Source organism: Zootoca vivipara, chromosome 1 (genome assembly GCF_963506605.1).
Source record: "Zootoca vivipara chromosome 1, rZooViv1.1, whole genome shotgun sequence".
Lineage (NCBI taxonomy): Eukaryota > Metazoa > Chordata > Lepidosauria > Squamata > Lacertidae > Zootoca > Zootoca vivipara.
Genome location: NC_083276.1, coordinates 124,945,841 through 124,960,353, shown reverse-complemented (window position 1 = coordinate 124,960,353; position 14,513 = coordinate 124,945,841). Strand labels below are relative to the sequence as shown.

The 14,513-nt window shown below is 41.2% G+C and overlaps 1 protein-coding gene across 3 annotated transcripts in view; it reads right to left on the bottom strand.

The window, feature by feature from the left end:
• Nucleotides 1-97: 97 nt before the first annotated feature.
• STRADB (STE20 related adaptor beta) overlaps nt 98-14,513 on the bottom strand; it is a 161,622-nt gene continuing 147,206 nt past the window's right edge. For 2 of the 3 annotated variants that reach the window (XM_035137278.2, XM_035137277.2), the window contains 11 exons: nt 13,116-13,172; nt 11,325-11,405; nt 9,110-9,212; nt 7,839-7,960; nt 7,385-7,493; nt 6,148-6,271; nt 5,618-5,789; nt 3,459-3,563; nt 2,653-2,879; nt 1,831-1,873; nt 98-1,323 (listed from right to left, as the gene is read on the bottom strand). In XM_035137278.2, the coding sequence (XP_034993169.1) occupies nt 1,174-1,323; nt 1,831-1,873; nt 2,653-2,879; nt 3,459-3,563; nt 5,618-5,789; nt 6,148-6,271; nt 7,385-7,493; nt 7,839-7,960; nt 9,110-9,212; nt 11,325-11,405; nt 13,116-13,127 (1,248 nt within the window). In that variant the 5' untranslated portion in view covers nt 13,128-13,172 and the 3' untranslated portion in view covers nt 98-1,173. Of the gene's footprint in view, nt 1,324-1,830; nt 1,874-2,652; nt 2,880-3,458; nt 3,564-5,617; nt 5,790-6,147; nt 6,272-7,384; nt 7,494-7,838; nt 7,961-9,109; nt 9,213-11,324; nt 11,406-13,115; nt 14,425-14,513 lie in introns of all 3 variants that reach the window. The other variant, XM_060281798.1, reaches the window with a different exon arrangement.

Genomic DNA, 14,513 nt, shown 5'->3' with positions numbered 1-14,513 from the left:
ACATGATCAAATAAAATGTACATTAATAAAATATAGTTGTAAATATCTCAGTATTAAAAACCCTTTCCCCAAAATTATATGCTGTACAGAAAGCAAGAATTTTGGTTAAGGTCATGTTCAGTCAGTCATTCACAGTACTAGAGTAACAAGAACAGAAAGTGGTCTCTTTCTTGTCAGTCTGGCCTTTATATTGCTTCTTCTTGTTTGTAATTGGGAATTATTTCCTGTCTCAATGAAAGGCACAACAAAGAGGACAAAATGCAGGCCTAAGTCCATCTCATTTAAGCATCTATTGCTTCCTAGAATAATGTTTGCAGCAGTATACCTCCAACAGTCATGTATTGCCATAGTATTAAAGCCATGCTTCCATTCAGTGGATCTTCTGTATGCCACATAGATTCTTTTTCCTCGCTGGTGCAACAGTATTCAACTTAAGATGTTGCCTGTTTAAAGGCTAGTGATATGTGAGCCCAAGGCAGTGCCATTCCAATTAGAGCTGCAAGTCTATTAAGCAATCTCTTTATAAATAATATAATCAAGTAGTTTCAAACTCCTGTTTTACTGCTGTTATGCAAATTATTCTCCCTTTATTAGATTTTGTAAATGATACCTTGTATTAAAGATCACAGCTAACTCCAGGCCTCAGTAATGGTTACTCCAACAACTGTTAGAGGGTAGGTGGCATGCAAAGCTCACAATGGTTTGCACACCACTTTTGTAAGCAGGAATATGCATTACTTTAAAGAAGTTTAGATATTTGATGAACAGTACACACACACACACACACACACACACACACACACAAACAAACAAACAAACACACAAAAGCTGAGAGAAGGGAAACAGTATTTTAGATTAACACTTCTGAGGCAGTAAAGGCATAGATATATCAGACATGCCATACCAGGCTAAAATATGCACCGTTGCAATTCAGTTGTAAGAATGGAAGGGAGATGCTTGAGGAAGTGTAGACATTTATGGTAATCCAAGAAGTGAGGGTTACTGCATTCTGTAGTACCACTTTGGAAGAATTTTCCTCATATAAAGTATTGGCACATTTTTTAAAACATTTTCAAGTATATAACTAATATTTGTATTTTGAACATGAAAAGGAAAAAGCGACAAAAATCACATTATTTTTTCCTAGAGAGAGATATCAGAGGTATGGTATCTTTAGAATTCCCAGTACACCTCTCTCTCATTTGGCAAAATGCATCCAGTCTTACAGATGGCTGCTGAACACACTGTTGGCACCTGTGGCTGGACATGTTGGACGGCAGGAGGCAGCAGCGAAAGTAAAGAACCCTTTGTTTGTTCTTTTACCTGAAATGGGAGAACGCAGTGATTGGAATAGTGAACTTGTACCCACAAATATGGCAAAGCCATTGTGAATTTATTTGGATAGGCTTGTTAACCTACAACAGGCACAGAATTCAGATTCTAAAGCTCTGGTTTACTTTCTCAAGGCATGCAACTATCAGTAACCAGGCTCAATGAATTAGTGACACCAGAAAGGGGTGGAGAACATTTGAGGGCCAGAGGTTCCTTGCTCATTTGTAGCACCTGCAGCCAGATATTCCACACGGCTGATGAGAACAAGAAGCAATTGTATTGTGTCCCTTCTGCAAGCATATTTTGCACAACCCACTTGCAGTAGTTCTCCAATTGCAATCAAACTGCTCCAGATACATTGCCTTCCAGCTATAGGCACCACAGTTTCAGCCATGTTCAGCTATGAGCAGCTTGTGTACCCAGTTCACGAATGTTTTCTCAATCAAAGCCTGGTCTTTAGCTGCAATTCACACATCTAATAATTTGTAACAAGCTCACCTGCTTGAAGAAAGCATGCGACAGGAGACCTCTTGCTGATGGCCTAGATCCCAGGAAGAAAAACAGAACTTAGATATTTTAAGCTTTGCCAATGGAGTTAGCTAGTACCCTGTTTCCCCTAAAATAAGACATACCCATAAAATAAGCCATAGCAGAATTTCTAAGCATTTGCACAATATAAGCCATACCCCGAAAATAGTGATAGGCGCAGTTCTGGAGGGCCTCAAGGAAGAGGCAAGGCTGGACGCATAATAAAAAATAAGACATCCCCTGAAAATAAGCCACTGGGGGGTTTTTTATAGGAAAAATAAATATAAGATGGTGTCTTATTTTCGGAGAAACACGGCACTGTAATAATTTCCCCTTCTCTTGTTGCCTATTTCAAAATAACATAAACCCTGCAAAAAGTGTACACTTCAGGCTCCTCATATGTGGATATTTTAAAATTGGGACTATCAACTGACTGTAGAATTTAGTTAATTAACTGCCTCTTGAACTAATTAAATATATAGCTACACTTAAGTTAGAAAAGGTCATTTTGACATTTTCCAAAATAGCTTTTAAAATGCAAGGAAAGTGTGACCATATTACCCACTTACCAATCAACTAAAAGTTTTAGGTGCATCCACACCAAAAATTACATATCCACTTGCACTGTGAGTGAACAAAATATACATTTATGACATGCATCTATATGAAATATACAGAGGGAAGTTGTTGATAACTTCGAGCTCATGTATAAAACAAGGTTTTCAAGTAATTGGAAAGCTCTTTGAACCCCATACAAATATAACTGCAGCAAATAAATTCTAACAGCCTTACCTTTTCTCTGGGTCCTGTTGCAAACAGAGTTCTATCAAGTTATAGAAAGCTGGGGAGAAAGTTTTTGGTGGAGTCTGCAACCTCTCACTTGTCATTGTGTGTGTCATACTTTCACCAATTCCAGAGTCAATCCCTGATCGAGAATTTTTTATCCTGGATTCACCACGCGGAAAAGTATTTATAGCCCAAGGAGAATAAGAGGGACCTTTCAGCTTCTGCAGCAGCATCTGGAAGAAAATGCCCATTGACTGTCTTAGCCTTACCTGTACACATCAAATGTACACCTGTTTAATTTCTGGATCAATAGGGGTACTTTCAGCGAAAATATTTGGGGGGGACACGATTCTAAAATGTGCACCTTTTATCAAAGCTGTTCACTGCCACTCCCCTATCTCATGTTACTTCTGAATCCAATCAGTTATCTATATTATAGTGTCACAAAGCTACAAAGCCAGCTAAGAGCAAGCAATCCAATCAGAGTGAGGGCAATAGACTGGACAATCAGGGAACATGTAACAAACTTGGCACAAACACTATTCAAAACAATTCTTCCTGAATAGGTAAACATTTTTGAACCACTTTGCAACATTTTAAAATAGAGCACCAGAAGGGTGCATTTTGATGTTTGCAAATGTGCTGAAACACATACATTTTAGAAATATCACATTATTATTATTATTATTATTATTATTATTATTATTATTGCAATTGCATTAGGTAGCTAGGTGTTCAAGATCCTCAAAATTGTCACCTCTCTTTTCATGACATTGTTATCTTATCAGAAGTGGAAGAGTTTTCTGCCTTACCTGCGTCCGAGGTATATCCTGAAAAGGTACGTGCCCATTAGCTAGTTCACATGCTGTAATGCCCACACTATAGATGTCAGACTTCACATTATAGCCATACATATCCTATGGAAGGAGACACTGCATTGATAACTGCTGAATACATGCCAGTGTGCCATGAATTGAAATAAACATGCATATTCAACTATAAAAAGTTGATTTGTTTTCTTTGAAAGATACCCTATAAATCTAAATAAAAATAAGCCTGTTGCTACATTCAAGCCCTGAAGCACACAGTGTTATGCCCTTCGAGTATAGTACTGGTTTTAACACAATTGCACTATTTTCCCCCCACAAAAATTATTTTGCTGCATTTAACAAGTTCATAATACAACCTTTAGCTTCCTTTCAAATGCCTTCATGTGCAAAATGGAATATCAACACCATAAAATACAGCTATGGTCTTCAGTGCTGTTTTATACTGAAAATCTGTACCAAGGTTAATCATATTTACACTGAAATACCTGAAACCTGTAAGAAGCTAGAAATTAATTGATGTGCCAGTTCTGCCAGGCTACATTTCTTTGGGTTATCACAAAGTCAGAACCCACTTGACATGGTTTAAACTGGGAGAAAGGGTTGTACTTTATAGGGTTAAGCCAAAACAGAGGCTGGTGATCACTAACTGCAATAGGGAAAATATTTGCCTGGTTTTCAAGTTGCAGTAAGGCTTAGTGCAAATGTACTGACTACAGAAGAGATCATGACTATTTCATTTTCTCCCTAGTCATTTTGCTCCTGTGCCATGCTAAAACATGTTTGAACCTAGACTCATGGACAAATCATGAGTTGTCAATCATAGGACAACTCTTGGTTATGGCTTATGGTTATTCTAAAGGTAAAGGGACCCCTCGTGACCGACTCTGGGGTTGCAGCGCTCATCTCGCATTATTGGCTGAGGGAGCCGGCATACAGCTTTCAGGTCATGTGGCCAGCATGACAAAGCCGCTTCTGGCAAACCAGAGCAGCACACGGAAACGCCGTTTACCTTCCCACTGTAGCAGTACCTATTTATCTACTTGCACTTTTATGTGCTTTCGAACTGCTAGATTGGCAGGAGCTGGGACCGAGCAATGGGAGCTCACCCCGTCATGGGGATTTGAACCACCGGCCTTCCGAACAGCAAGCCCTAGGCTCTGTGGTTTAACCCACAGCGCCACCCGTGTATGGTTATTCTAGAGAAAGCTAAACCACAAGCCTAGGTTTGGAAGAGATGCTAAGCTAAACTGGAGCAAGCTGTGCAGCAGCAAAATGACTGGGAAGGAGCAAAGACGCCACAATCTCCTTTCTGTAAGCCTGCATGCTATGTGGACCAGGAGACTACTTCCGTAATGAAAGCCACTGTCATGTAATCTGTGGTATTAGTTCCTGTGTGTGTGTGTGTGTGTGTGTGTGTGTGTGTGTGTGTAAATTATTCAACTGGGTCACTCAAACAAGATCTGTTAATAACTTGGTAATATTAAACTTGGTAATATGTCGTGCTAAACCAGATATAGCTGTATGCTTAGACCTAAGTTTCTAATTTCCCATTCATCATTATATAATCCTTGATATTCTACTAAGGCCTCATAATTTCATCAAAAATGTTCTTTAAAATCTAAAGTACTAACTGTAGAAGTAGACAGAAATCAGACCTCCAGCTAGTTCACTCCAGCATTCCTCCCAATAATGTGAGGATTGGAGAAGGATTAAAATATTTACAAAAATTTAGGAGTTAGAATACTTGTTACAGCTCCTACAAGGAAGATATGGTTGATTAAGAGGTAGCAATTCATCATGTATGGATGTGCAAAATCATTCCACTTAATTTCAGTAATAATCGGCAAGAAAAGTTTCATATTTCAACATAAATTATAGGGCTACAACAATTTAGAGGCATGCATTTCACATAACCATAACTTTTCAAATAATGTGAAATGCATGCATTTTATTGTAGAGTGTTATATAGAACATTGAGATTTCAAATATTAATAAAATAATAAAGAGGACATTAAGCAATTAAGATTAGCTTTTATAATGCACAATTAGAATTCTTTATAGACATTTCTTAGATGCAATCTGTGCCTATACGTATTTTCTGCATGACTGCTCAGCCACAGTGAACTGCATCATATACTGACCTGCCTCAGTAGTTCAGGACTCAGCCAGGGAAGCATTGATGCACTGAACTGAGGGAAGTCATACACAGCTTTTAACTGTTTCCCACTGCTCACTAGACTGCAAAGATGGTTCAATCCAGAAAGATACACCAGGCCATCCCCTGAAATCAGTATGTGGCTAGCTTTAATACTTCTGAAAGACAAAACAAGTGATTAAGAGAAAAACAAGATTCTAACACACATTATACAGGATTGTTCATAAGAAGAGTCATTACCCTGTATCACACAAGAGAGTGAGTGTATCTATGCATAATGGAGATGTACATTGTGTTTTGTGTTGCTCTTGACTGCAATGTAGGAATAATGCCAGCTCTCACTGAATGATGGTGCATGAAGATATGGTCACCACAGAGCAAAGAGTGTCTTGTGCCAACTCAACAGTTTCAAAAATCTCAAGTCACCCAATTAGAACGAGATGGGGACTCTGGTCTCCCCATTTACCCTTGGTCCCAATCGTCTGTCATTTTCTTAAAAACCTCTCTACACATTACCTGTGAATGTAGCCATGTTGGTGCATGTAGTTTAACCCGCTGATTGCTCCAAACAGGATATTTCCTATCAACACTTCACTCATGCCTTCAGGAAAGTAAGTCCTCAGTAGATGGCTAGCTGAACCTAGAAAAGGTGCATGAAACTTGCTAGCAAGTCAAAACATTATATGAAAGCAGACATTTCCTGTTGTAATTCAGAAAGCTGTAACACATAAATCTGATCCCCCTGCTACATAGTGTACAACTATGTAGGATATTATGAAGGATATTATGAAGGATATTGAAAATGCTTTTTGTATTGATCAGTGCTGCCCCTAAAAATATTGCCACACAAGAATTTGCCTGTGGACTCAAGGAGTAGGCCTGAATGATGCAGCTTTTTACTAAACAGCCAATTTCTCTCTTCTTTCCTCTTTATTGAGGTAGTCCCACTGCTTAAAAGAGGCAGGCATTAAAGGAAGAAGCTGCCTCACATGTAGAGAACTGAATCTGGCCAATGGACCAGATCCTTAATTCCATTGCCCTATGGTGCTACCTGTCAGAGTTCAAAGGGGCTTATGGTAACCACTGATAAGTCTGTTTACAGGCACAGCTTGGCCTATAGACAAGGCACTTGCAGAAAAGTAACTGGGAGCTCACATTAAGCTCCCATATGCTACAAAGGAACAATGTCCTTACCTACCCCACTCCTGACATCACATATGCTTTGGAAGAAATGGCCTTGTGGGCCAAGTTGGAAACCATACTGGGCCTAATAAGGACTGCAAGGCAGGAGGTTCCCCACAACTGGTCTATCCCATCCTTGACTTACATCTTGTCAACATGCAAAAGGTACAGGCTTTAAAAATATTAAGCAGTATATACGTACTTTTCAATAAACGAGCAAGCTGCTCTTAAGTTTGATAGCTCAAATGCATGGTATGTAAACTAAACACATGGAGTTGCACCCAAAACTTCCACTGCATGAACGGAGTAGATTCCCACACTCACGACAGAAATTTCCCATTCTTTCCTGCTTCCTGGAGCACCTCATCTACCCTCAAAATCTGCTTCAGAGGGTTGGAAGATCCTCTGGAGCGGATTTGGGGGGGGGGTTGGACTGCACGGATGAAGATACAAAATGAGAGTCCTGCTGCATGGAATGGAAGTCCTTTTGCAATGCAGTAGACACAGTCCTTAATGAGCCCATACAGAGATAATTCAATTAATGTGTAGCTTTCCCCAACAGAATACTTACAGTAGGCCATGAAAGGAGAAATAACCCAAAGCCAGCTTCCAGCAGTGAACACTGCCCAAAGAGTCATGATATTGGGGTGTCGAAAGGAATGGGATAAAACCACCTCATTCTAGATGAAAGAATACATGTTTTAATTCTTTAAAAAGGCAATGGAACATTCCACAAACCCTTAGCCACAGCCTACTGCCAACTCTGAAGACAATCCCTGAATCAGAAATGAATGGATTTTTGGATTGTTGCACAATGCCAGAGATGCAATTTGAGAAAGCTGTCCCTGCATCTAATCAAACGTTTTCTGGAATTATTAGCATATCTAGAAGTTAGTTTTCTTTTTAATAACCTGGCAACTTCAAAGTGCCTTCATTTTTAAACACTTTGTATAAAGTTTAAAAATCACCTCTCCTTTTACATGTTAACTTCATAAATATTTAAAATGTTAAAACATCTGTTTTACTTGTAAAGCTTTCAAGTGTTCTTCAGAACATCTTTCCAGATCTGTAATCCTTATAGCCACCAGTGTTCCTGTAGGGATATGACGTGCGAGGTAGATTGAAGTTAAGTTGCTGTATCCCCTTCCTATTAGCAAAACAGAAGTTGATCACTTTAACAACTTTGCAATGTTTCTTAGTTACTGCTTTATCATTTAACATTCGCACAATCCCAATATTCAAGGCAAATACTGACAGATTATGAAGAAAAAGCTGTTCTGAGACTGCACATAAGGAAACAGCTAATCTGAGCAACCAAAAAAGACGCTGCTGCAAGTCTGGCTTTGACTTAGCTCAACTATCACAGGGTTTTAGAATAGATTCTATGTCTAGGAGCTAATTTATCAGAATCCAAGGAACAGCTACCAAGTGCCATCAAACCATTTTTACAAGGTCAAGCTGAGTGCTAAATGACAAAGATTGATATCTTCAAAAGGATAGCAATACTTGCATACAGGAAAGCACAGCAATGGACAGTATATACACAACATGTGAAACACGTTTAGGCAGTGATTAAAAGAAAGTGTTGGCAGAAGAGCAAACTGGGGGATTGAATAAGAAAATCAATTCAAATCAATTTGAAAATAGGCTTTTGCCTCATAGTGCCACAAGTGGTACCCTCCCATCAGTCCCAGAGTAACCATTGGCAGCAACTAACATTGGGCTGGCCATTAAAACGCAAAGGCACTTGTGTTGCGCTGCTTCAAAATGAGAACATTCCCATGAACCTTCCCACATGGCAATGAATAGGTTTTCATCAGAGGACAACACAAACTTGCACTTTCCTGAGGTAAAAAGAAGGGGCTAGAGGCATTCCCTGGATAAGAGACAGAGATAGAACAGGGTAGCAGTTTGCAGCATCTTTGGAAGACTGAGTCATCACTTACAGCACTGCAGCTACTATGCTTCAAAAGGGCATTGATGCCTGATATTTAATCACAAAGAAAACAAGCAGTCAGATAGAGCTAGATGGAATTGAACAAGCAAATATTAAGATCAATTAAAAAGGTTGCATGACTCAAATTTACTGACCAAACATTGGTGAAACACTGGATTTTCACACCAGGGAATACTGCCCAGTTTTCTAAAGATCTCCCAACCAGACAAGGTAGGAAGATAAGGTACTTGTAAATCACCCTCCCTATAAGCCTTTTTTTCAGCTGAAGAATGGAGTAAAAATGCTTTCAATTATAAAAATAGGAAATAGCGTATTTCAGATTACAAAATAGTTAGTTACCTATTTCCACCTGGATATCATAATGGGATACATCAGAGGACCATGATATTTCTTCATCTCCTCTTTGAGTTGATTGTCCCCAATATAAAGCAGGTTCATCTGTCTGAATAGAAAAAAGATGTACACAAATACACACTTTTATTGTATAAAATTCCAGTGAACAGTGTAACTTTATGTTAATCTTGCAGGTCTGCCAGCCTATACATCTTCCAGAAGCACCACAAGGTCTTTTTCTATTGCCATTGCTTTTGGTGTCAGAGGGTGACTTAGTTACTATAAATGTCATAAAGAAGACTTCACCCCACATAGCATATGAGAAATAATGCATTTCCTACTATATCAGACAGTAAAAACCATATACTATGTTTTTCAATTATATTTCCACTTCTATTATATTCAGGAACTGTGCCAAGTTACAATACCATGTGCTGCTTGACTTAGTGTTCATCCGTCCATCAAGCATTACAGCGTTACCTAAGTGCCGCTACTTGCAAATGCAGCCAAATTAATATATTTTATTTTTAAAATGTATAAATTGCTTTTATCAGAAACATATCCAAAGTGGTGTATGGGAAAAACCAGATAGCCCAGTTGGTAAAGGATGAGATTCTTAATCTCAGGGTTGTGAGTTTGAGCCCCAGGTTGGGTGAAAGATTCCTGCATTGCAGGGTGTTAGACTAGATGAGCCGTGGTCCCTTCCAGCTCTACAATCCTATGATTCTAACTCATGAACAGCAGCACTATAAAACCAAAGCAGATAAATTAACTGGTTCCACAATCTAGGTGCGCAGCCAGGGAGTCATTCTGGACTCACAGCTCTCCATGGTAAAAGGTAAAGGGACCCCTGACCATTCGGTCCAGTCGTGACCGACTCTGGGGTTGTGGCACTCATCTCACGTTATTGGCTGAGGGAGCCGGCGTACAGCTTCCAGGTCATGTGGCCAGCATGACAAAGCCGCTTCTGGCGAACCAGAGCCGCCGTAGCGGTACCTATTTATCTACTTGCACTTTGACATGCTTTTGAACTGCTAGGTTGGCAGGAGCTGGGACCGAGCAACGGGAACTCACCCCGTCGCGGGGATTCGAACTGCCAACCTTCTGATCAGCAAGCCCTAGGCTCAGTGGTTTAACCCACAGGCCAGCTGTGTCCCTGCTGTCCATGGAGGCGCAGCTTAATTCTGTGTCCAGGGCAGCTGTCTACCAGCTCCATCTGGTATGCAGGCTGAGACTCTACCTGCTTGCAGACTGTCTTGCCAGAGTGGTGCATGCTCTAGTTATCTCCCGCTAGGACTACTGCAATGGGCTCTATGTAGGGCTACCTTTGAGGGTGACTCGGAAACTGCAATTAATCCAGAATGTGGCAGCTAGACTGGTGCCTGGGAGTGGCCACCAATACCATATCTTCATTGGCTCCCAGTAAGTTTCCAAGCACAATTCAAAGTGTTGGTGCTGACCTTTAAAGCCCTAAACGGCCTCGGTCCTGTATACCTGAAGGAGCGTCTTCACCCCCATCGTCCAGCCCGGACACTGAGGTCCCGTGCCGAGGGCCTTCTAGTGGTTCCCTTACTGCGAGAAGTGAGGTTACAGGGAACCAGGCAGAGAGCCTTCTCGGTAGTGGCGCCTGCCCTGTGGAACACCTTCCCAGCAGATGTCAAGGCAATAAACAACTATTTTACTTTTAAAAGACAACTGAAGGCAGCCCTGTTTAGGGAAGTTTTTAATGTTTGATGCTGTATTGTTTTTAATATACGGTTGGAAGCCTCCCAAAGTGGATGGGGAAACCCAGCCAGATGGGTGGGGTATAAATAAATTATAATTATAATTTACTCTTGCTATGGTTCACCAGAAATTCTCAGCTGTGGAAGGGAAAATTTGTTGCATGCAGAAAGCGCTGCTTGGCTTAGCTAGAGATGGGAGCCCTGTGAGGGATTCTGAATCACAGTAATGTGGCTCTCCTTAATTCTGATATATCTATAATGGATATGCCTCTCCATGTAATTGTCTCAAAAACACTCTGAGGAACCGGCTCTTATTTCTTATTGTCGGGCTGATGACTATTCTCTGCTGAGAACAGAGGTACCAAGTGTTTCCATTTGGAAACATACCAAAGACAGCAGAAAATAAGTGATGCAAGCTCTGCTTCAAGGATGCAGACATAATTGTACTAGGACTAACACTAGTGAAAAAGGTCAAGTTAATATACATTTTCTCTTACCAAGTCTTGAGTGCTGCTGCCTTCTGATTGCTTTTCTGCTCCAATGGATTCAATTCGTGTCCGTAGAATACAGGAACAGTCCTTGAAAAGCATAACAGTCAATCAATAAGTGCAGGGCAGTCTCGAACAGGTCGGGTGCCCTGGCGCTGAGGGGCGGAGATCGCTCCGGCGCCCCACCCTCGCAGGGTGCAGCATGGCTTCCACACAGCTTCGCGGCGCAGCGCCCCACCTACCAGCCCGGCGCCCTGGGTCACCGGGACTCTACCTAGAGCCGGCCCTGAATAAGTGTTCCCTCTATTATATTTTAACAGCTTTGTTACCAGGTGACCTATTATGATGGGCAGCTGGAATCTCAAAAAACAGTAACAAAGTAAAAACCTACCCCAGACTATCCAGAATCTCTGGACAATTAACACCATTTTGAAAAATCATGACCAAGTATGCTTTCTCTAAATAATGTAGTCGTACCTCAGCTCCCGAATGCCTTGGGAATCGAATGTTCCGGCTCCTGAACGATTTAAAATCTTCTGATTTTCAAACGTTCTTTTGGAAGCCGAACGTCCGACGGGGTTTCCACGGCTTCCGATTGGCTGCAGGAGCTTACTGCAGCCTATCAGAAGCCGCGATTTGGAAGTTGAACGTTTCGAGCGAACACCCAGAATGGATTCTGTTCGACTTCCGAGGTACAACTGTATTGCAGTCTTCAGCTCTTCTATGAACAATGTTCCATATAGGCTGTGTATACACCAGGGTGTTAATGTGTGTGGGTCACCCAGATCCAATTTTTCCATGGGCACTTATGTGCATCTTTGTCCACATGAGTGCTTTCAACTGAATGCTATCCCAGTGTTTCCCATGCACACACTGTGTTGTTGTCCCCTCCCCTGAGTTAGTACTTCCCCACCAACCCTGAGTCCCAGAAACTGAGGTCCACTACAGGATTGTGCAGAGCTTTTGGTTTACCTGTGTACACAGCCAATTTTTTATTCTTATGATACGAGTTTTTCCAATACAGTAGTCCACACTTGCACAAAACAGCAAGTTAAAAAAAATATGAAAAGGACATGGGTGTTAAGACTGGTCCCAACAAGCAGCCAACCAAGAAGAACCTTGCCAATGGAAGTAGGGGGTGTGGCGATAGATGGCACCCAGGAAAGCCCCACATTAAAAAAACACAACCCACACAATGCACTTCAGTATATCCACAGTTGAGCAACATGATTTTACGTTGGATCTTTTCCTTACCACATTATCTGCAGCTCAGCAAAGTTCAAATTAAAGAGGGGGTGCAGGCTGCCAGTTGAATGAGAACATTATATGGATGATGTGAAAAACAGGCACACCTGGGATGCCTCAAATCCACGTTGAACTGGGAATTGTATACACTCAGGTCTTCAGTATTAAATGAAGCCTGGCAGCTGTGTGCTTGGCCACTCTGTTTAGGCGCAGATAATAAAAGCAGACATTGAACCCACAGTAGCCCATTCTTAAAACCCAAAGAATATTCCATATAAAAGTGAAGCAGAGCAGGCCTGAGTTGTCTCCTCTATGGACAACACTTGAAGAGCTCACATTTCCCATTCTCACTTTGTAGTTCTCAAAATTAGCATGTTTAGTGAAATGTAAAGGAACCAAAGGTAGTAATGGGAAAGTTATTTTGGTGCTGTTTGTTTGTTTGTTTGTTAAAGCACACAAACCAGATGTATACCTGCAACATGCTACAAACATTGTGATATGTTATTGAAGAGTCCAAACAAAATGGAAGCAAGTAAAAATAAACTATGTGCTTACCAAACAAGACATGGAACTGCCTTAGTTCATGGAAAATGTCATGCAAACCCATTTATCCTGGAACAGAATATCAAAATAAAGTTTACATTCAGCCCAAACAGTAACCAAACAAAGATGTCATTCTTCTTCCCTTTGACCATACATGCAGCCTTGAGCACACTGAAGGTCTGGACTATAAATGATGTATGAATGAAACTCTCAGAAGGCTCCTCCCATAGTCAGCTTTACATATGGTTGGTCAGTATACAGTCAAACCTCGGTTTACGGCTACCTCGGCGAGCGACCGCTTCGGCGAACGACCACCGCTGACCCGAAAATGTTTACATCCGGGCTCCGCGGAGTCGGATGTGCAGACGCAATCTGCACAGTGCGTGCGCAGAAGCGTTCTATTGGCGCAGAAGCGTGCCTTCGGCGAGCAACCGCTTTGGCGAGCGACCGCCTCCGCGGAATGCATTGCGGTCGCAAACCGAGGTACCACTGTAGAATTAAATATTCTTGGCTACCACCAGTAGTGGAGGTGGTATGTCTCTGAACACCACTTACTGGAAAACACAAGTGAGGAGAAACACAAGTGAGGAGACTGCTGTTGTACTTAAGCCGTGATTTGGGGCTTCCCAGGGTGTTCTGGTTGACCATAGAATCATAGAATTGTACAGTTGAAAGGGATCCTAAGGGTCATCTAGCCCACCCCCCTGCAATGCAGGAATCTCAACTAAAGCACTGTGGGAACAGGATGCCACATTGGTTGGATCCAGCAAGGCTTTTCTTATGTACCTTTAAACCTCTAAGCAGTTTACATAGAAAAAAAAACCCCAACACTTTTAAAATACTGATAAAAAAATCAATTGCTTGTTAAATACTGAAATAATATTTATGGAACTGGCTTGGGCCCTCCAAATAATAATTTACCTAGCAATTTCCATGCTGCAAAGGAGAAAAACCTACTACAAGTCCTGCTTATATGCACTGTACAGGCTTCAAGTCTTACTTACTGGTAAATACTTAAACGTACAGCTAACTTTCCAAGCAGCATGCACAAAATCTGGCTGCATATGGGATAAAGAAACATTATGTGCCCCGTTGAAATGCTAATGATAATTTACTCCAGAGAGATTGCAGTTAGGCTGATCTGGAATAAGTAAGTACCCTCCTTTGTAGCCTTGTGCATACAGTTGCCACCTGTATATACAGGATTGTCCTGCATTGATAGAGTTTTGTCGTCCCCCCCCAGGCTAGGGATCCTCTCGGAATACAGTGGTACAGTACCTCGGTTTAAGTACACAATTGGTTCCGGAAGTCTGTACTTAACCTGAAGCGTACTTAACCTGAAGCGAACTTTCCCATTGAAAGTAATGGAAAGTGGATTAATCCGTTCCAGACGGTCTGCGGAGGACTTAA